Below are 22537 nucleotides of genomic sequence, written 5' to 3'. Positions count from 1 at the left end.
CTTCAAGGTTCATCCATTGTGTAGCATGTACGGGGTGGTCAAAAAATAAGATGAACGTTTACATTTTTAAAAAAATATTACAGTAAGACACATTGCAATTAATCCCCCTCAAAATACTCTCGCTCACTTCAAACACACGTATCCCATCATTCTTGCCACTTTCTGAAACAGTGTCTTTAGTTGCACTGTCATGGCTGCCTCTATGTCCTGAATCATTTTGATTTTGGGGAAGAGCCAGAAGTCACATGGTGCCAGATCCCATGAATAAGGTGGATGAGGACACACCATAATGTGTTGTTTTTTTTTTTTATTTATTGGGGTGACAATTGTTAGTAAAATTACATAGATTTCAGGTGTGCAATTCTGTATCACATCATCCATAAATCACACTGTGTGTTCACCACCCAGAGTCAGCTCCCCTTCCATCACCATACATTTGATCCCCCTCCATAATGTTTTTATTTAAGAGAAAGTGCTGTACCAGAAGCAATGGGTGACACGGAGCCTCTCCATCGTGATCACAAAATACAGTGAATGCTGCTGCTTCCAAGTGCCATCCAATGGAAAGGCAGGGACCTTCAATACGGGAAGAGGTACTCAAACCTTAGTAACAGTGTGTGACTAGTTTCAACTTGTTCGGTGCAGTCAGTTGGGTGTGAGCTACAGTTGAGAGAAGGTGTGTTTTAAAGTGTGCCATAAATCATCCTCCATCATGACAATGCTCCGTGTCACACATCACTTCTGGTATACGGCAATTTCTGTCAAATAAAAACATCACGGTGTGTCCTCATCCACCTTATTCACTAGATCTGGCACTGTGAAATTTGGGGACTTTGCTCTTCCCCAAAGTCAAAATAATTCAGGACATCGAGGCAACCACGACAGTGCAACTAAAGATACTCACAAAAGAGGACTTCCAGAAATGCTTCAGAAAGTGGCAAAAATGATGGGATAAGTGTGTTCGAAGTGAGGGGGAGTATTTTGAGGGGGATTTAATGGCAATGTGTCTTTTACTATAATAAATTTCTTTTTATTTAAACATTCACCGTATTGACCACACCTCGTATCAGAATTCCCTTAATAAGATGAATAATACCCCATTTTATGTATGTGCTACATTTTATTTCTCCATCTATCAATACACACCAGATTGCTTCCAACTTTTGACCATTTTATTAATGCTCTATGAACATACATGTGCAAATATCTGTTGAAGTCCTGCTTTTAGTTCTTTTGGAAATATATTCAGAAGTGGAATTGCTGGATCATGTGGTAATTCTATGTTTAATTTTCTGAGGAACCTCCATTGTGGTTTACACCATTTCACATACCCACAATCAGTACATAAGGGTTCCAATTTCTCCACATCCTCACCAACACTTTCGGTGTTTTGTTTTTTCTGTAACAGTCCCCCTAATGCGTGTGAAGTGGTATCTCACTGTGGTTTTGACCTGTATTTCCCTAATGAATAGTAATGTTGAGCATCTTTTCATGTGCCCATTGGCACATTCCTCTTTGGAGAAATGTGTACTCAAGTTTTTTGCCCACTTTTTTAATAGGGTTATTTGTTAGAGTATTCTTTCTTATAACCAAACAAGTCTGCCAAAGTTTTTAAACTTTAGTATTTTTCATTTGATAAACTTTTGTGGGTTTTACGTTCTTCACAAATCATATTCGCTGATCCCACAATCTGATATTCTATCGACCTCCCTGATCTTTCAGGGTACATGACTATCACTTACTCAACATACATTTGACCTTTGTGATTAAAGATACTACGGTTTAAATAAAAGGCTGAAAGCTGTTATACTGAAGTAATGAACGCTTGGAAAGCTACCCAAAAAATGGAAAAAAATATTAGCATTCATGAAATAAATGCCATCTAAATTTTATCTAACATTTTTTTTCATCCTTTTAAGTATAACATTTCTTCTTATCTAACGTCGCTTCTTTAAATTTATGGACTTATTTACCAGGCCTATTACCACAAGGGGAAACAATTCAGTTCTGACGACAGGATTTTTGGATAGTGGTTAAGTCTTGGCACGGTTATCTGGCACGATCTATGAAACATTCAACTTGTGAGGGTTTTGAAATTACTACTGCTTTGACATTAACTAACATTGTCATCTTTTTCCATCTTGCTGGTCGCTGGACCCCAAGAGGTTATTTAAATTGGGAGCCTTTATATGAGAATATTAGAAATCAGAGACCAAAGGTAAAACCAACTGATTCTAGATTTATACCATATTTCTAAGTCCAAGCTATGTCTTTGCTTCTGGAGTTTTAAAGCATTGAGAAGACAGCTCAACCTCCTTTTTAAGTCTTGGGCTTCTCTTTTATAGATCAATACTGTTAAGAAAAATAAAAGTATCTGGGAATTGGAGTAGGTCAAACATACATTTATGTATAAAGTCATGTCATGAGATGGTACTTACTGCATATCCATAATGACACCCAGCAGAGCTCTTTTAAGAGCGATTTTGTCTCTTTTAACATAATGGAGTATCATTTCGTCCATGTTCCTGTCCAACAGATTTTCTTTTATTTTTTTAGTTTTCTTAATCCCATAGTTTCATAAAGAGTTCCCAAGGAAAAGTATAATAATTGTCCTTATCCCAGTAACAACTCATTTTCAGTTTTAAAGTGGTATTTGCTATTGGGAAAATACATTTATTTAGAAATTACGTATATGGAAAAACTTGACCTTTTCATTTCTGTTTAAATAATTGAAAGTGTGCATAAAATTAGTTAAAACACTTTTATTAAATATTATCTCTTCATACTTAAAAACTTTGAAGACAGATATCTCTGGTTTGCTCTACTTAATGTTATTCTTTCCCACCTGAACAACATATTTCTTCAATAAAATTTGAGTTTAAGAATGTTCAAAAAGGACTCTTGTCTCAATTTCAGCTGACACTTCAAACCCAGAAAAAATGTCTTAAGTGCCAGAACACAATGCAGGCCATGCTAAAAACTTATAAAACCATTTTTGTTTATCTTATTATCACCCATTTGAGGGTACGCAAGCAAAAGTGGAAAAGGAAGGCCTTTAGCAAGGCTTTCCTTAGAAAGAGTTAGCAGTGTGCTGTGCACGTCACCGGCCACAGTGGAGGGCAAACAGCCTCCCCTTTACTTCAGGCCACATGAGAACGACTTCAACAGGAGCATCCGAGGTTTGGGCCTGTGTTCTGAGAATGTGAAATTACCTCAGAACTTGACATGTGCTGAAAATCATACCAAAGCAAGAGGTTACGGTTACATCAGTTCAAAGCAGCAAAACTAACAGATTTGGGAGTAAACTGCACTTCTTAAAATGGTGAAGAAGAGGAAGCTTTCCCCGGGGGCCACGCAGACCATCAGGAGAGCAGACCTAGTTCATTTAAAAGGAACTGTACTCAGGAGAACAGACTATATGACAAGACTCCCTGAACACATAGACTCTGCATAGAGGACTACCAAAACCCAGGGACCAGAGGGGAACGAGTACAGTCTGAGCTCTCTGACAACCCTACAAAGCGCCCCATAAGACAAAGAGCCATCAACTGATCTTCACGCACGCAGAAGGCTCCAATGTAGGGCTCCAACTACACCAGTCAGATAATGGGGTTTGTGTACCAGTTCACTTGCAATTCCCTAAGGGGGCCTGACTCTAAAGGAATTACAAACAGCAACTAGCAATAAGGAAGAGAAAGATCATGGAAGAATGAAGAAACTGACTCTGACTCTCCTCTCGTCTCGTCTTGTCTGGCCTCGTCTCGTCTCCTCTCCTCTCCTCTCCTCTCTTCTTTTCTTTTCTCTCTTTCTCTCTCCCTCCCCCTCCTTTTCCCTCTCCCTCTCCCCCTTTTAACCTCCCTCCTCTTCAGGCTTCCAAGAAGGCAGGCTCAAGTTGGGGAAAGGAAAAGTCATAAATTGTACAAGAGTATGAAGTCTTTATTTTAGATTGGACTGGACTTTTTAATACTTTAAATGAAATAAGTGGAAAAAAATCTATAGGACTTGCCTGGGATTTCATCCATGAGCAAGGAAAATGAGTCAAGAGTGCAGGTTTGCAGAGGTAGGGTGGGAAAGAATGAAGCTCCTGCTTACACGCCACTGAGTAGCTCGTGTGACACATCTGTTATATGTGTAAGGGTAAAAAGTATTTAAAGATAAAAAGGGTATGCCTTTGGGGGATAAAATGAAGGCATAAAGTCACTTTCTGGAGTCAGTCCATGTCTACAGACAAAATATAATCTACATCTCTAGCTTTATGGGCTCTGTTTTGAAATCTTGTACTTATGTGCTAATATTCTTTTCCTCTGCAGAGACGGTGTCATTGTTTGTTTAAATAATGAGTTTGGTATGCAGTGGTAAATACGTCAAACCACCCTTCTGTCTGGGATCACTGACTATAAAGTGGGACAGATGGCCACAACACCATGAAATTCTGGGGAAAAACTATTTCCTGATAGAAGAGACACTCATAATTCAGACCAGTGGTTTCCAATTATTTTGACTATGAGGACCCATTTTAATGTCATATCAATATTGATTATTCAATCTAGAAATGATGCATAATGCCATGTGAATGTCCTGTGCACTAACCTGGATTATCATTTTTAGAGGTTAAAAAAACTTGCCCTTGTTACTCCATTAGACTTAATTCTAATTCTTTCCCTTTTGTTCCTTCCTTCCTCCCCACACTCCATCCCTTCCTCTCTCCCTCCCTTCCTTCTTTTTCTCCCCTTCAAAATTTTAATGGATTTACAGTGCAAGCAGACTTCTAATTATTCTTTAGAAGATTGGTTATGTGGTAAATACACAGAAAATGATGACTATAACTCACTCCGTAAGAAATCAACTGCAGTGTGTTCTGTTTCGTATTGTCACTGCCGTGATATGAATGCTGGGTGAGCTGCTAGCTCAAAATTCTCTGCTACTGACTCTGGGACTCTGTGAGTGCAGTGATTTCTTTAGTAATCTAAAGATATTTTATCTTAGTAGCTGCTCTCTGAAACAGGAACTTTATTTCAATTTCCAATGTTTATGAGGAAGTTCTTCAGTGAGTCAACCAGTATTTAATTCCTCTTTCTTCTAAAGATGATTTTTAATGTAACTTGCATCAAACCCCTCTACTCCTCTAACCCCTTCCCGTATGCTAGGGTACTTACACACCCATGCAGTGTCTTCTCACACCTGCTCCAGTCTGGCAGTCCGGGCCCACTTAAGCCATTAGAAGGATCTAGAGTCTTCCCACCTTCAGACCTTTGCACCTGACACTCTCTCTGCCCGAATCACTCCTCCCCTTGCTCTCTGAATGGGTGGCTTCTTCTCATACTTTAGGTCTACTCAATGTTACCTCCCCAGAAAGGCCTTCCCGGACCACCCCATTTACAGTATCCATCCCCACCTCCATTAATCTCCATCACAGTACCATTCGATTCTTTCATAATAGCACAGTTTGTTACAACATGCCAAACTATATTTTCAACTTTTTATAAAATGTCTCCAACACTAGGCTGTAAACTCCATAAAGAAAATGTCTCCAACACTAGGCTGTAAACTCCATAAAGACAGGAACCATGTCTGCCTGTACATGTCACCAAGTTCACCCTCTACATGCAGCACAGCCAGGAATATACAGACGCTTGAGAAATATGTGTCGGAGTGGGTGGGAGGGGACAGACGGAGGGAAGAGGGAATGATGTGAGCATTTCTGAACCTTTCTTCTTACTTCCTATAAGAAGGTACATGAAATAATATAACAATACTCATGTTTATTTGGCAAATATAACTGAAGTCCTGTGAATATCCATTCCCTGCCCTATGTCCCTGCCTCCCCACTCCCCCCGGGGTAATCATTCTCTTAAATTTAGAAGTTTTCATTACCATATATGTCTTTACATTTTAACCACATAAGAGTGAATTACTCAAAAAAACATAATATTTTGTATAATTTTAACACTATATAAATACTGTCATATTCTGTATCATCTTTTGTAACTTGCTTTCTTCACTGACTATTATCTTTGTATAATTCATGTACACTGATGTTATGTAATTCCAGTTCAGCTTTCCACTGCTAACTAGTCTCACATTATATTACACATATATCCATGTTCATATTGAAATATGCTTGCTATTTTCACCTTTTTGCTATTACAGACAATGCTGCCACAAACATTCTTCTTTATGTCTCCCCTTGTGCATGTTCCAGAGTGTCTATGGGAACAGACCTAGAAGTGAAACTCCAGGTCATAGGGTAGATTCATGTCCAGTCTCAAAAGGGCCCCCAATTCGCTTTCCCCACATGAATATCAATTTACAGTCCTCCAGCAATGCTCAAGGGTTCCTTGCTTCATCCACACTTGGTACTGTCAGGCTTTTAAATGTCTGTCAATCTCTTGGATGTTATTTTTGTTTTAATTTGCATTTTTCTAAAGACTAATGAAATTGAAAAACTTTTTACTGGTCATTCAGGTTTCCTTTTCTAGGTCTTGCCCATTTTTCTCTTGAATTGTTTCTCATGTTTCTATTTGATTTAAAGAAGTTTTATTTTTATTCTGGTTATTAATCCTTTGTCATTTATCTTCCAAGAGTCTGTGACTTGTCTTGTTTTTTTATAGTGGCTTTTGATGCATAAAAGTTTTCGTTTTAAAATATAGTCCAGTTTATCAATCTTTTCCTTTGTAGTTTGTACTTTTTGCATGTTGCCCTACAGTAATAAGTGCATTTTCCTATATTTTCTAAAAGTTTTACTTTTCACATTTAGGGCTTAAGTCAACCAAAAACATTATTTCACTATATAGAATAAACCCTAAATTAAATTTTATTGTTTTCCAAAAAGACAACCAATTGTTCTACCATCAATTACTGCATATTTCATCCTTTAATGATCTGTAGTATAAGCCCTAAAAAAAAAAGTTTCCATATATGTGCCAGTATGTTTCTGACCTCTCCATTTAGTGCCACTGATCTATTTCTTTATTCTTCGGCCAATATCACATAATCTTATTATTATGGTTGTATAACAGGTCTTCACACCTAACAGGGCAAACCTGCCTCCCATGTTCTTCCTTAAAACTGTCTTGGCTATTTGTTTTTTTTTTGTTTTGTTTTGTTTTTTTTTTATTATTATTATTTATTTTTTAATTTATTGGGGTGACAATTGTTAGTAGAATTACATAGATTTCAGTTGTGCAATTCTGTATCACATCATCCATAAATCACACGGCTATTTGTTTTTATACGTGCTATTCCGTTGTTTTTATATGCGCTATTCCTTTGTTTTATAAGTGAAGCTCTCTGGCTTTTTCTATTTAAAACTAAAGAATTGGTCTAACTCTCTGTACTGTTCTCTCTAAATTGAGTCCTAAAGTACCTCATGAGGCCCAAGTGGAATCTTGGAGCCATTGGGGATTCACAAAAATCAAAAAGGTACTTTGCAAACCCCCTTCCTTAAAGAAAAAAAAAGAAAATTTTATTAAAAAGCATACACAATGTTCCTACCACAAAATTAGTCTAGTCAAAATGCAATGTTTATCCTTTTAGAAAGAAAAAAAAAAGAATAATAAAGTTAACAAGGAAAAAAATAAATATTTTAACATGTGGTAGAGAGAATTCTTACTGATAAATTTTTATAATTAGTAACATGCTCAGAAGATACAAGGAAAAGAAGGCACAATTTAAAATTAAGTTGTTGTGGAAAATATTTATATAATTCTAAAAGCACAGAGAGATAGAGAATGGTCACTCTTAAAAAAGACTTTTTACAAAATATAAATAGGTCCTTTCAGAGATTCTCTCTAGCCAGTAGTACACAGGAAACCCTACAGTTTTCTCAAAAACAAATTCCTAGTGAAATAGCTTTTTAAACACTGCCCCCTATTGTTCATACTCAGCTTCCTCTAAGATGATAAAAGGATTGTGCTAATAAAAATAATCAGGTCCTTCCTCCCTTGTGATCAGTCTAGCATTTTTGTCTGGCAGACCAGATTTCACAGCCCGAGGCAATCTCAACCACACAACTGTCAGAGTGCGTTAAAGTAAATCTCCTAACCATTCTAAGATTACTCTCATCAGCAATAAGGCCAACATGGGAGTGAAAACAGACTATCTGGGCTTGGACAGCACTGACAAGACAGCAATAACACTGGAAACATCAGGAAAGTCTAGGGTCTCAATAACAACATGTGCAACTTTAGACTGATCTAATCAGTCTTACTAAAAAATAAAAAAACAAACATTGATTACCAAGAATATCAAACTTTTAAAAAAGAGATGGCCCTTGCTTTATATACACACAAACTCATGACTCATAAATGACCTTTGCTTCCAAAAGAATCTGTTGAAATTTAGACTCCCTGATGAGCAAATTTTTTGGTGACTCCCACCATTGCAAATATGATTAACAACAAATGAAAGAGAATAGCAAAAATGTATTTTTCTCAACTAAAATTGTTCAGTGTCTTGTAATCACAAAGTTCATGTCATCACTTAACAGTGATATATGTCTAAGAATGGAAAGCACAGAGGCACTTAATATTAAGGCAAGAAGCCTAAATTTTAAACCCATCTGCCATTACATAGCTGTGTGACTTTAGGGACTGTAGCTATTCTAGACCTGTTTCCTAATCAGGAAATAAAGGAGACGGTACTTACTGTATGGGTGTTTTTCTAATGATTGTGTGTGGATGCAGGAGATTACAGAATTACGAGAGTTGTTTTTTCAGACTACACATGCCTCTCTCCATCACTCCCTTATTCCCCCAGTCCTATCATTTAAAAGCATATGATACCCCCATTTTCCCCTTAGCTGAGAACTTCTGAATTATATAATCTATCTCCTAGGCTCTTTGTCACACTAAAATGTTAATGCAGGATTTGAGAACTGAAAGAAAAGAGAGATTCTCCCATCACAAGCCATGGCCCAGAGGAATTTTGGACTCTAACCACAGTTAGGTACAGATGTAGAACTTTGGGAAGTGTGAGACTTCCCATTTTACTTGGCTTGGTGATGTGATAAAATGCATTGTCATTCCCAATCTTCACTCTTCTCAGAATCCATGTCCTTTGCCATGCGACTTTGTAGTTCCTGCCACTAGAGTAGAATATATTTCATCGCCCAGTGGTATTGGGCTTGGTCATGTGACTTTCCTCCATTAGCAGAGGTGATGTAAGCAGCGGCTTTACCCTTGCTTGTGAGAACGGGCTTGTTCTCTTATGCTCCTGTCTTTCACTAGGAGGAGAATGGGCATTGGGCAGCCACTGATCTGAGGGGCATGAGACACAGAGCAGACCAGGCCCAGCCTACAACTTGGAGCCAAACCTGATCAGTCTAGATCCACTGAAGCCGACCCACAGTCATGGGAATGAGAATATTTATTGTCATATAAGATTTCGCATTTGTCATATATGCAGTATTTTTATGCTAAGAGGGCAATTCAGAGGTAATATTTTACCTATTTTAATATTTTAGACCTCAGAATTTCCACTGGACTGCAAGATTTTAAGGAAAACTTCCTGTCTCACATATTGATAGAGACACAAAAATGAAAGTGTGATTACAGATCTATCAAATAGTACATACGAAAGAGTCAGATCTAGTGCCCAAGGCATCTGCTATGTACAGAGCCTGTCTCTCGTGCTCACTCAGCAGAGAAGTGAATGATCGCTGGGCTCTTCATCATCTAAAATAACAACAAGCAGTGACACTTTGCAGTTCCAGCTTTAAAATACCACTACACAGATAATTACATTGTGAAAAGCACCATTTATACTAAAATAGTATGTCATAGTCAAAGTATCAAAATATCTCAACCTGAATGCACAGAAAACAGTATTTTGATAGTTATTATTTTATGAGTAACAAATACTTTAAGATAACATGTTTTTGTGGCTTTTACAGTATAACAAGATTTATACATATCTATGTATTTTAAGATAAATTTATTGAAATAATATAAGGAGGAAAATTTTGGCTTAGTTCCTTTTTAAAACCTTTTTAAATGTATTAATTCCCCTACCTGTCTTAGGAAAAAACCTAACGCATAACGACAATACCTGAATATTTACTTCATGGTGCAGGCTCTTTTGATACCTTACAGTAACGATCACTATATAGAGCCATGGACAAATTGTAGAAGAAATAACAGATTAGGCCAACTATGCACTAACCCCAGGCTATCCTCTGAAAGTTTATTTGGAAAATGTGAACATAATATTTACAGCTCGGTATCATCTCCAAAAAGTGGACTGCACAAAAAAAATGGCAGCTATTAAAAACTCTTTAATCAAGTTCTGCTTATTTATTCACTGATTCAAGAAACTCCTGTTGAGTCCCTACCATGTGCTCTGCACTGTGTATAGAACTGAGAATGAACAGGGTAGTGGGGGAGACAGGCAAATAGAGAGGCAAACACAAAATGTGACAGAGAACACCCCACCCAATCTTCAAGGACCAACAAAGGCTGCCCAGAATGACTTTCACGGCGAGAGCTAAAGGACAAAGAGTCAGCAGGTGTGGTTGGAGAATAGAGTTCCAAGTAATGGAACATGACATGGAAAGGCTCTGAAGTGAAAGGCAGCACAGTGAATTCAGGAGCTGCAAGTCATTCCGGTCTATACATGCTTTATGTTCTAGGCCCTTCTGCTTAAACGTCTACACTTTAAAGCTTAAATTGTCTGTAAAAATAGACACTTTCTTCACTTGGCTTCCAGAGGTTCTCCTCCCACCTCTCTAACAATTCCTTCTCAGTCTTCTTCACTGTGTTCTTGTCAGCTCCCAAACACCTAGTCATTGGAGGGCATCAGGCTGAGCCGCTCGGACTCTCCTTTCTCAGTCTACATTCGCTCTCTAAATGATTTCAGCCAGGCTTCAAATACCATCTAGCTGCTGACAGCTACCAAACTTTACATCTCCCTTCAACTCTCAAGCCATATCCCTTACTTTACATCTCCACCTGCATATCTAACAGGCATCACAAGGTGAGTCACACGTCTTAAGGGACTTCTAAACTTTCAAAACCAAACTTTTAACATTTTCCCTACCAAAACTTCTTTCTACAGTCTTACTCAACTCAGCAAATAGCAATTCCATTCTTCTAATTGCTCAGGCCATGTGTATTCTTTCTCTGCTACCACATCTAATCTTTCTGCAAATCCTATCCCCTTTACCTTGGAAACATATTCAGAATCCTGTCACCCTTCAACTACTTCCACCACTATCACCCTAATTCAAGCAACCATCGCTGCTCGTCTAGAACATTTCAATAGTTTTGTCTGTAACACGTAGTTCTTCCATCTGCAGCCTTGTCCTCTAGTCTGTTCTCAACACGGTAGCTAGAATGATCCTTTTAAAAATACATCAGGTCACATCACTCCTCTACTCAAAACCCTCCGGTAGCTTCCAATCTGACTCAGAGTAACAGTCAAATTCCTTAAGAGGCCCTTTAAGATCTTGCTAACCAACATCGCCTGACTTTCTCCCTTTACGTTCCCCCTCACCCAGGCTGCTTCAGTCATCCCTGCTTGTTCTCAAACATGCCCCACACATTCCTACCTCAGGTCCTTTGCACTTATTGTTCCCCCTCTGTCAATATCTATACGACTTACTCCTTTACTTCATTCAGGTCTCTGCTCAGATGCCACCTTATCAATGAAGGCTTTTCTCACCTCCCAGTATAAAATACATCCTCTTCACCCCACCCCCCTTGCCCTGTTTTATTTCTCTCATTAGTCTTTAAAACTACCAAACTCAAGTTCAAAAACAAAAAAAGTGTATTTATTTACTTATTGATTACCTGTCTCCCTACTCTAGAATGCAAATCTCCTTGCGAGCACGGATATGGTTTGCCCATTGCTGTATACCAGAACCTTAGAACAATGCCCTCAGATAACAGGCCTGCAGTAAGTATTTGGTGAATGAATGAATGAAGGAATGAAGACTGAAAATATGAATTTTTCTGACAAAAACTCTTAAGGTAACTTTCAATTTTCAGAGCCACTTTATCACATCCCTAACTAATAGTTACGTGCTTATAAAATATGTAAAACTAATGAATATGATGACTGTTTTTTCCCTTTGGCCTAAACACATACACAAACACACATATATGAGGTTCAATATGAGGGCTGAACAATCTGGAAGACTTTATAGCACTTTCTTCCTTCATGTGGCTTAGCACTTTTGAATATATTGAAGGGATATGCTGAGTTCCTATGTTATCATAAGCTCATTAACATTTCAACTGTAATTCTATATATGAGTTAATAACGGTATTTTGCATATGTTTGCAAAATAGCAATTTAAACAGTTGGCAAAAATTATAGGCCGACAACTCACAAAAATATAATTTACCAATAAATATACGAAAAATATTCATTTAGATTAATGTTCTTTAATGGTTAATTTTCAGCAACCTAAAATGGCTTTGGAGGAGAGGGAAAGCAGAACAGCTTCAAGAAAACCAACACTAGTAAGAGGTTTCTTATAGACAAAGAAAACCAGAAACTGGAAACCCGTCCTCTGAGAGTGGGACTGCCATACCTGTGATGGAGCAGTAGACGATGTGCGGGGCGATCCTGTTTATGTCTGCATACCCCAGGCCCAGGGTGGATAGTTTGCCCGGGACGTAGTTTTCCACAAATACATCGCAAATAGCTGCAAGCTGAAAGAAGAGGTAAAGATGAGTCAGACTCCTCAAAGGACTTCCAAACTTTCAACAAATCCCCACATTCTAGAATTCTAATTTCAGTAAACACGACTGACACTCACTTTTGTAATAGTCCATAAAAATCACAGGAAAAGTAAAATTACAAAGTAGAGTTAGATCAACATAAAGGCACTGGTCAACTACTTGAGGTATTACTGCCAATAAAACCATGGCTATTAAAATTTTCAGTAAATACCATGGTATTAAATGGATTTTGCTTATCTTAAATGTAAGAAATATCTAAGTTACATGGTCCAAATATATTTTCAGAAGTTTAGGTAGAAAAATTAGAATATAAGTATATAATAAAATATATGAAAAACATCTTTTTAAACCCTTTATAAAAAACTAAATATAATGTTTCTACTATTCTTCATCCTTGTTAACTGATGTTACTCATTACAACATGTACATATAGGCACTTAACACATGTAAACGTGATTCTGAAATGTTTCCATACTTTTCAGATGCTTTCTTTCCAAAAAGTTTTAAATCTAACTAACGAACCATTTTTGAAAATCTATTAAACTATAACCCAGTGAAACAAGACATAGATTTTGATTCCAAGATCATTGCCATAGGAATTAGAGGACAACGAACCATTGAAAACCTTAATCTTAAAATTCTTTTCAAAATTTCAATTGTGACTACGTGTCTTTTAAAGTCTTTTAAAGTCATCACATAAATTATTCTAGGTCACCCAGAGAAATTCATTACACTAATTCTTGAACACATCCAAGTACCTAATAATTGTTTAACAAAAATTTTAATAGCCATATTGACATAGATGTAGATACATTCACAAACATGCAACTAATGCAAAAGAATCAGACTCTACATCAGGGGTGGGCAAACTCTTTCCATAAAAGGTCAAATAGTAAATATTTTAGCCTTTGCAGACCACATAGATTACGTATCACACATTCTTCTTTATTTTCCTTCAACAATCTTTGAAAATATAAAATCCACTCTTACTCCATGAGCCATACAAAAATAAACCTGATTTGGCCCACACAGTTTGCCAACCTCTGCTCTAAATGGAAAAGGTTGAAGTAACATAAACTTTAGATGGAAACACATAAATAAATTGAGTGCTTGTCTATTATTGTGTCACCAAATTTGGAGTATGTATATGGAATTTCCTGACTTAACCAAGTTTAGGATAAAAGGGGGAAATCTTAGGAGACATTTCAAGGAAATAAGGAAATAAGCTGTCATCCTCGAGATCACCTGAAACAGAGGCACCAGAACCAGGTGACCACCTGCAGAAGAGGAATGATAAATGGATTAAGATACAGACAGAGACAGAAAAGCTTAAGTATGCACCCCAAATCTCAAGCCATATAGGTATCCTTTCCAAATTTCAGGTGCCAATTAACATTGAGCTACTTCTCCTATGGGCAACTCCATGGCAGCATGCTACGGGAGAGTCCCAATAAAGGTGCATTTATTAATGATTCTACCAAGTATTGCTTGGGGATTTGGACAGAGGGCAGATTTTAGTATTACTAAAACAGAAAGCTACAGTTACACATCACTTTATTCTACACATTTCTTTGTACCTCTATTTACTACTTACAGGGCATTCCTTCAAGCACTAAAGAAAACAAACTACATCAGACACATCTAGGCTTCTACACTGGTCATCTCTCACTGCATGATTTCTGGACGGTGCATGATATAGTACTTTATGCAAATAACATTTAATAAATTATTTTTAATTTTAAAAAGCCCTGTGTGGCTTCCTCAAAAAGTTAAACATAGAATTACCATATGACCCAGCAATTTCACTCCTGGCTATAATCAAAAACAGTGACTCAATGAGATACTTGTATGTAAATGTTCATAGCAGCATTATTCACAAGAGCCAAAAGGTGGGCACAACCTGTGTCCATCAACAGACAGAGGTATCCATAAAGTGGAATATTGTTCAGCCATAAAAAGGAAAAACATAATAGATGAAACTTGAAAAGATTATGATGCTAAGTGAAATTAACCAGACAGAAAACTAGAAATGTTGTGTGATTTCACTCATATGAAATATCCAGAATAGGCAAATTCAGAGACAGAAAGTAGATTAGCTATTATCAGGGGCTGGGGGAGAGGGAAATGGAGTTCTTAGAGAGTTATTATATAATCGATAAGAGTTTCTATCTGGGGTGATGAAACATTTTAGAAATAGTAGTGATGGGTTGTACAACATTATGAATGTAATGCCATTAAATTGTAAACTTAAAAATAGTTAAAATGGAAATTTTCATATTATATATATTTTACCACAACAGAAACAAATTTTTTAACTACATAGGGCATTTGTATATTTAGACTTCTATGGAATCCTACATCACATCTCAATTCACATAAAGTATTCAGATGGACCACAAACAAAATCACTGTTTCAATAAGACAAAAATATAGATATAATGAATAACCTATGCTAACAGAAATTATTCTAAATATCTCAATTAACCCAAAAAAAGTAGATTAAAAAAATAATATACATGGTATTATCTCATGTTTTGGGGGGGAAATTGGTACACAAGGGCATAAAGAGATGTGATAGGATACACTAAAATATTAATCTATTTGCCCATGAACAGACATTGCTTATGCAACAAGAAAAAAAAAATTTAATTAAAAATGTGTTCAGAGTACCATGTAGTCTGACGCTACAATGTTATTTAAAAAAATATGGAAAAGTTGAGTTTAAGAGCGAAAGATTTCTACTGATAAAGATGCCCAAGTAGTTTTTTATGATACCCAAGAATATGTATGCACTGATATTTATTGATAAAATATTCCTGGAAGAGTATGTAGGGAAGAAATTATTCTTTTCTCCAATTTATAAATATTTGTTTTAAATAAGTAAAAACTAGCCACTTACTAGATTCTGATTCTTCATGAGTTTGTCATTCAACACATTCTCTCTCCCTCTCTGTTTCAGGACATTCGCCCATTTCAAGATCATGTACTTGTATGTCCCCTATAGCTTTAGTAAAGTCATTCATAAAAATTCAAAACAGTGATAAAATCAGAGTCATCAGAAAACTTTCTCTGAGTTATACTGATCTCTACGCTATCTCCAAGTCTTATACAACTCAACTGCTTCAGCGGAGACCAAATGTTTACTGCATTTCCCTGACACAATAAGCTACTAGGAAATAAACTGAGAAAAAAAATACTGGTTTCCAGTTTTACTGGTCATCACCTCTTCTTCACCTAGGAGGTCACAAATTACCTAATAATCTATTCTAGAATCTTGCCCAGAATAAAAACAAGCACAATTTTGCATGAGTTAGAGAATGCACCATCTTTTTCTTTCTAAAAGGGTGTAAAAAAAATAAATCTTCCTTCCAGTGACAGAGTAAATAAGAACTAGAATCAATTTGAAATATAGAGTATCAGATTCTGAGTTCTCTTCAGAATATAATTTAGGAACAGAATGGATGAGCAAGGTTAGAAATAGAGGTGAAAGAGATGATAATAATTTAACATTATGAGTGAAAAAAAATCATAAAATAATTTTTAAATGTTATATCGAAGAATATCCTTATTCATAGGAGATGTATTCTGAAGGATTTAAGGGCAAAGTTTCATAACACTTCCCACTTATTTTTGAGTAGTTCAAAATACACACATAAACACAAATATATATATGTATACATATGTAAATAAGCAAATATAGGAAAATGTTAAAATTGTTGCATCTAGGGATAGGGCAAATGAGAGCTGATTATTATACTGTTCTTTCAACTTCTTTATATTTGAATTTTTCATAATAAAATGCTGGAGGAAAGTAAAACCTATGACATTACTCTGTGGACCATTATTCATGCACACAGCATGGATATTTTGTGTCAACTAATTAACATGGAGAATTATTTAAAATACAGACAACATGTTACAAAGTTATCAAATCATATTGTCATGAAAATACCAGGCTCCACACAGATTTTCTAAGCTGAGTTTTATTTTTCAGACAACATATTTTTGGTTAACCTAGTTGACAAAGGAGTCATATTTTTTGGAACGCTCATGTATCCAGCTGATTGCTTTGTATAACACTTTGGAACCATTTCTATAAACTAGACTCGTTTTATTAGCAGTCATAGCCACCAAGGTCTGAATGCAGAGGTTGTTTTGCTATTCTTAAGGCCAAAAAAGAAATCCACGCCATAAAGAATAAAAAAACTAGGCAAAAATAATTTTTCCTCCAGGCAGTAAGATAAATAACTTACGAATGATATAACCAACTAAAAACCATAGCCATGAATAATGTCCCCAGACAATCTAAGTTTAATATGAGTTGAAACGTACTTTATTGTTATCAATCAGACATGAGGAGAAATCAAGCCCACAATGAAACTTGATTTAAAATTGTTATAGTCTGGTGGAGGACACTGGCAGGATCAAAGGAGAGTGAAAAGGAAGTCCCAGCAATTTATTTATTTTGGTCATAATTATACCTGTAAGCCTAAAATATTCAAATATACACTGATATCTTACCATGTTTCCCCGAAAATAAGACCTAGCCAGACCATCAGTTCTAATGCGTCTTTTGGAGCAAACATTAATATAAGACCCGGTCTTATTTTAATATAAGACCTGGTATAATATAATATAATATAGTATAATATAATATAATACCAGGTCTCATATTAATTTTTGCTCCAAAAGACACATTAGAGCTGATGGTCCGGCTAGGTCTTATTTTCGGGAAAACACAGTAGTAATAAGAGTTATGAATTCCACCTAACACTGCCTCATCAAGAAGCCCTACTGAAATTGTAAAGTATTTGTTCAATCAAATCTGAAACCTTGACTATTCAGGATAAAATATCAGAATGTCCTGAAAAGAAAGCAAAGAAGTAGAAACTGTGAACATTGAAGATGAAATTGAGAACAGAAAGAGAAGAATTAAGGAAAGAACAATCTCTTAGATAAAACACTACGACTACTACTACTACTACTAATAATAATAATAATAATAACTACTGAGAAGATTAAAAAAAAAACCTGAAAATGAAGACAGTGGGAGTTGGGTTGAGGTGAGAGTAGCCACTATAGAAAAACAGAGCAGGGCTACAAGGAAATGAAGAACAATTTAGAAAAATCACGCTAAGTTTCAACTGAAAAAGAAAAAACAAAAAAATTAAATTTTGCTATAGAAAAGGTATAGGAAAAAACACAGTAAGATCAGGACAATCATCAAGCTTTGGGTTCAAAACATATCTAGTAAACAAAAATTCTAAATTTGCTGGATTGATCCAACAGAACCAAAGTGGATGGTCACGGATTCGCATCTTAATAAGTTATCTTTCAATCAGCCAAACAGAAAGGAAAGTAGCAAAAGAGCAATATCAAAGTTAATGATTTGGTATAAAACAAATTTTGGAATTTGGTCTCTAATCAAATAGACATATATATATTAGATTACATTTAAACTTGAACAAGGATGGCAAATAAGTTTTATCTCACATGATGAATCCAACTTCATGTGCATCAGAAACAATAACAATAATGACTATTTAATGAGTGTTGACTATGGGAGGCACTCTCCTACACATAACTCAATTCTAACAACAACCCTAAGTAGGTACTATTATTATCCCCATTTTACTGATAAGGAAACAGAGTCATAAAGAACTTAAGTAACCTGCCTGAAGTCACATAGCTAATAAATAGAGAAGGGACTTGAATCTCAGCAGTGGAATGCAAGGTATGCCCCAAACCATTGTGTAATCCTGCCCCTGAAGGAAAGATAATAGATCAGGTCTGGACATACTGGCCATTTGAATGTTTAAAATAGCTTTGGGCTCTCACATGGTGTTACCCAGAGTCCAAATTCCAGCTCTTCCCTTTACTAGCTATGTGATCTTTAGAGCATAACTTAAGCCCCATAAGACTCATTTCCCTGCTGTGAAAATGAGGATTCTAATACCTCATTCACAAAGTCAAATTCTGAAGATTTGAGGAAATAATCTAACTAACGTGCCCACGCCTATGATCGGATATAGTGTAGGCACCCAGTAAATGGTAGTTAGTACTACAATTGAACACCCTCATGGAGAAACATGATACACAATATACAAGAAATTATAAAGAAAATTATACTCTCTCTAAAAGTAAAATTAAATTCTACAATGGCATTTACAGCAAAATTACAGATTGTCAATGAAATAAAATTTATAACACTTTTACTGCGATGTTCAAATCCCTAATTACAACCCAGGTGGTAAGAGGCCCTCCATTGAGCATACTGTACCTCTTTGATGATTTTCACCCCGTTTGGATCCTTGATATTAACAGCTATACTCTAAAAATTAAAATATATATGTTAAAATGGTATCAAAAAGTTTTTTCTTTATTACTGACAGTTCAACAAGGGAGCCATTCATATGATAGATTCTCCTCTAAAAACAAATGTATTTTCCTCCCAAAGGAACATTTAAATCATCTTTACTGATTTTATTTGCAATTTAGATATGTTACACTGTAGCAAGGATTATAGTAAAAATTCTTCAAATAATAATACCAAATATTAGGCAATTACCAATCTCCAAAATAATGACAAATGTAAGACACATTAAACGATTTTAATAAAACTATTTCCATTATAAAACCATTATAAAGTCTCATGAAATGTTTTAAGTTAGTAGAAAAGGAAGATTAGTAAAAGCTCTGTTGTTTCTATTTGGTAACTGGTGAATGAATAAAATTTCACCTTATGTGAAATATTAGTTGCATCTACAAAAAAGTGTGCAAACAAACAAAGATGATATCAAAAGTTTCGTCATTACAAGAAAATTACACAAAGAGAGCAAAAGAAAAAAAAAGGAATGATATTCTTACTTTTTTATTTCTGTTTACACTGAGAAAATAAGTACTTTCTGTCCCCACAAAAGGTGGCCCCCAAGTTCGTGTATCATCACCAGCTCCTGAAAATAATATGAGCTATTAGTTTTTAATTCTAAAATATCATGAGACATTTCAAACCAACAGGCTCACTCATCATATATGTACATTCACAGATGCCTGAACAAAATCTACTCAATTCAGTGAAATTAAAAACCTAGAGAAGGCCATAGGAGCGAGTCAGACTGTCCAAAATCTTTACCTGTTCATGTTAATCACTAAATCCTTCCTAAATCCTCTTTCACTAAAATCCACCCCTGAAAGTCAAAATCCAGAAAGTAATGTCCTACTGGCAGTCTTCAGATTTCATTAATGGCAAATTTGGCGGGGGGAGGGGGAATTACTCTGTTTTTGGCAAGCAAATCAGTCAGCTCTTTCTAAGTGTTTCTTGGTATTAAATATGCAAAGAAAATGTTCAGTCTACAGAAGATGCTTGTTAAATATTATTTAAATCAGAATAATGATCAGTTAGCCTTTACAATAAAATGGCATCTCAGCCTAGGTATAGAACAATGATACATAAATTGTAAAAAAATTCTGTTTAGGATTTTTATATATGTGTTCATCAGAGATATTGGTCTGCAATTTTCTTTTTTGTGTTATCCTTGCAAGTTTTTGATAGCAGAATAATCTTGGCCTCATAAAATGAGTTAGGAAATACTGCCACTTCTTCAATTTTTGGAAAAGTTTGAAAAGGAGAGCTATTAAATCTTCTTTGAATGTTTGGTAGAATTCACTAGTGAAGCCATCTGGTCCTGGACTTTTGCTTTTGGGGAGGTTTTGGATGATTGTTTCAATTTCCTTACTGTTGATCAGTCTATTTAGATTTTTCAGTTCTTTGTGATTCAGTCTAGGAAGTTTATATATGTCTAAGAACTTGTCCATTTCTTCTAGGTTGTTGAATTTGGCGGCATATAGTCCTTCATAGTATTCTCGTACAGTCCTTTGTATTTCTGTGGTGTACATCATAACTTCTCCTCTCATTTATGATTTTGAGTCTTTTCTTTTTTCTTTAGTGAGTCTAACCACACATTTATCAATTTTATTAATCTTTTCAAAAAACTAGCTCTTTGTTGCCTTAACTTTTTCTATTGGCTTTTTGTTTTCTATTGTTTAATTCTGCTCTACCTTTTATTATTCCCTTCCTTCTACTGATTCTGGGCCTCATTTGTTCTTTTCCTAGTTCATTAAAATGAAATGTTAGTTTATTTAAGCTTTTTCTTCTTTCTTGAAATAGGTCTGTAATGATATAACTTCCCTCTTATTACCAATCTTGTTGTATCCAAAAAATTTTGACATGGCGTATTGTTATTCTCATTCTTTATGTATCTTTTGATCTCCTTTTATTTCTTCTTTGACTGAGTCATTGTTTAGTAGCATGTTGTTTAATCTCTATATATTTGTGGTTTTTCCCTCTTTCTTTTTGCAGTTGATTTCCAATTTCAAAGTACTGTGGTTGGAGAATATGATTGGTATGATTTCAGTCTTCTTAAATTTGATGAGGTTAGTTTTATGTTCCAGCATATGGTCAATTGTTGAGAATGTTCTATGTGCACTAGAGAAGAATGTATAATCTGGTATTCTGGGATGAAAGGTTATGTAAACATCAATTATGTCTATTTGGTCTAATGGGTCATTTAAGGCTGATATTTCCATATTGAGTTTCTGTGTAGATGATCTATCCATAGCTGGCAATGGGATATTTAGGTTCCCTCATATAATTGTGACTTTTGTCACAATAAAAAAAGTTTCTCCCTTTAGTTCTGTTAGTAATTGCTTTATACATTTTGGTGCTCCTAGAATGGTTGCATATATATTGACAAGCATTATGTTTTCTAGATATATTGTCCCCTTTATCATTATAAAATGTCCAGCTTTACCTCTAGTTACCTTTTTTACCTTGAAAGCTATTTTATGAGATATAACCATATATGAATGGGCATATAATTTTTGACAAAGAAGCCAAAAACATACAATAAAAAAGAGAGCCTCTAAATAAATGGTGCTGGGAAAATTGGAAAGCCCCATGCAAAAGAATGAAACTGGACTACTATTTCTCACCATACATAAAAATTAACTCAAAATCGATCAAAGACCTAAATATAAAACCTGAAACAACAAAATATATAGAAGAAAACACAGGTACTAAATTTATGAACCTTGGTCTTAAAGAGGAATTTATGAATTTGACCTCAAAGGCAAGGGAAATAAAAGCAAAAATAAATGAATGGGACTATACCAAACTAAAAAAGCTTCTGCACAGGAAAAGAAACCATCAACAAAACAAAGAGGCAACCAACTGAATGGGAGAAGATATTTGCAAACAACACCTCCAATAAGGGCCTAATATCTAAAATATATAAAGAACTCAAACAAATCAACAACAAAAACAAAAAAATCCAATTTAAAAATGGGCAGAGGACACGAACAGACAGTTCTCCCAAGAAGACATACAAAGTCAGACAGTTCTCCCAAGAAGGCCAACAGATATATGAAAAGATGCTCAACTTCACTATCTATTAGGGAAATGCAAATCAAAACCACAATGAGATACCACCTCACACCTGTTACAATGGCTATTATCAACAAGATAAGAAATAACAGGCATTGGAAAGATTGTAGATAAAAGGGAACCCTGATATACTGCTGGTGGGAATGTAAATTGGTACAGCCACTATGGACAACAGTATGGAAGTTCCTCAAAAAATTAATAATAGAACTATTTTATCACCCAGCAATCCTACTTCTGGGTATCTACTTGAAATTTTGGAGAATATTTATCATAAAGGTATACATACCCCTATGTTCATTGCAGCATTACTCATTGTAGCCTAGACATGGAAACAACCTAACTGTCCTTCAATGGATGACTGGATAAAAAACATGTGGTACATATATACAACAGAATACTACTCAGCCATAAG

At 35.5% G+C, this 22537-nt stretch overlaps 1 protein-coding gene across 6 annotated transcripts in view; it reads right to left on the bottom strand.

The window, feature by feature from the left end:
* Positions 1 to 22537, bottom strand: part of SUGCT (succinyl-CoA:glutarate-CoA transferase) — a 719436-nt gene that overhangs the window by 672167 nt on the left and 24732 nt on the right. For all 6 annotated transcript variants that reach the window (XM_033088468.1, XM_033088470.1, XM_033088472.1 and 3 more), the window contains exons 4-6: positions 19551 to 19636; positions 18964 to 19014; positions 12533 to 12653 (exon numbers count right to left, since the gene is read on the bottom strand). In XM_033088468.1, the coding sequence (XP_032944359.1) occupies positions 12533 to 12653; positions 18964 to 19014; positions 19551 to 19636 (258 nt within the window). The remainder of the gene's footprint in view (positions 1 to 12532; positions 12654 to 18963; positions 19015 to 19550; positions 19637 to 22537) is intronic.

Source organism: Rhinolophus ferrumequinum, chromosome 20 (assembly GCF_004115265.2).
Source record: "Rhinolophus ferrumequinum isolate MPI-CBG mRhiFer1 chromosome 20, mRhiFer1_v1.p, whole genome shotgun sequence".
NCBI classification, from domain to species: Eukaryota; Metazoa; Chordata; class Mammalia; order Chiroptera; family Rhinolophidae; genus Rhinolophus; species Rhinolophus ferrumequinum.
This window is presented reverse-complemented; position numbering and strand designations above follow the sequence as displayed.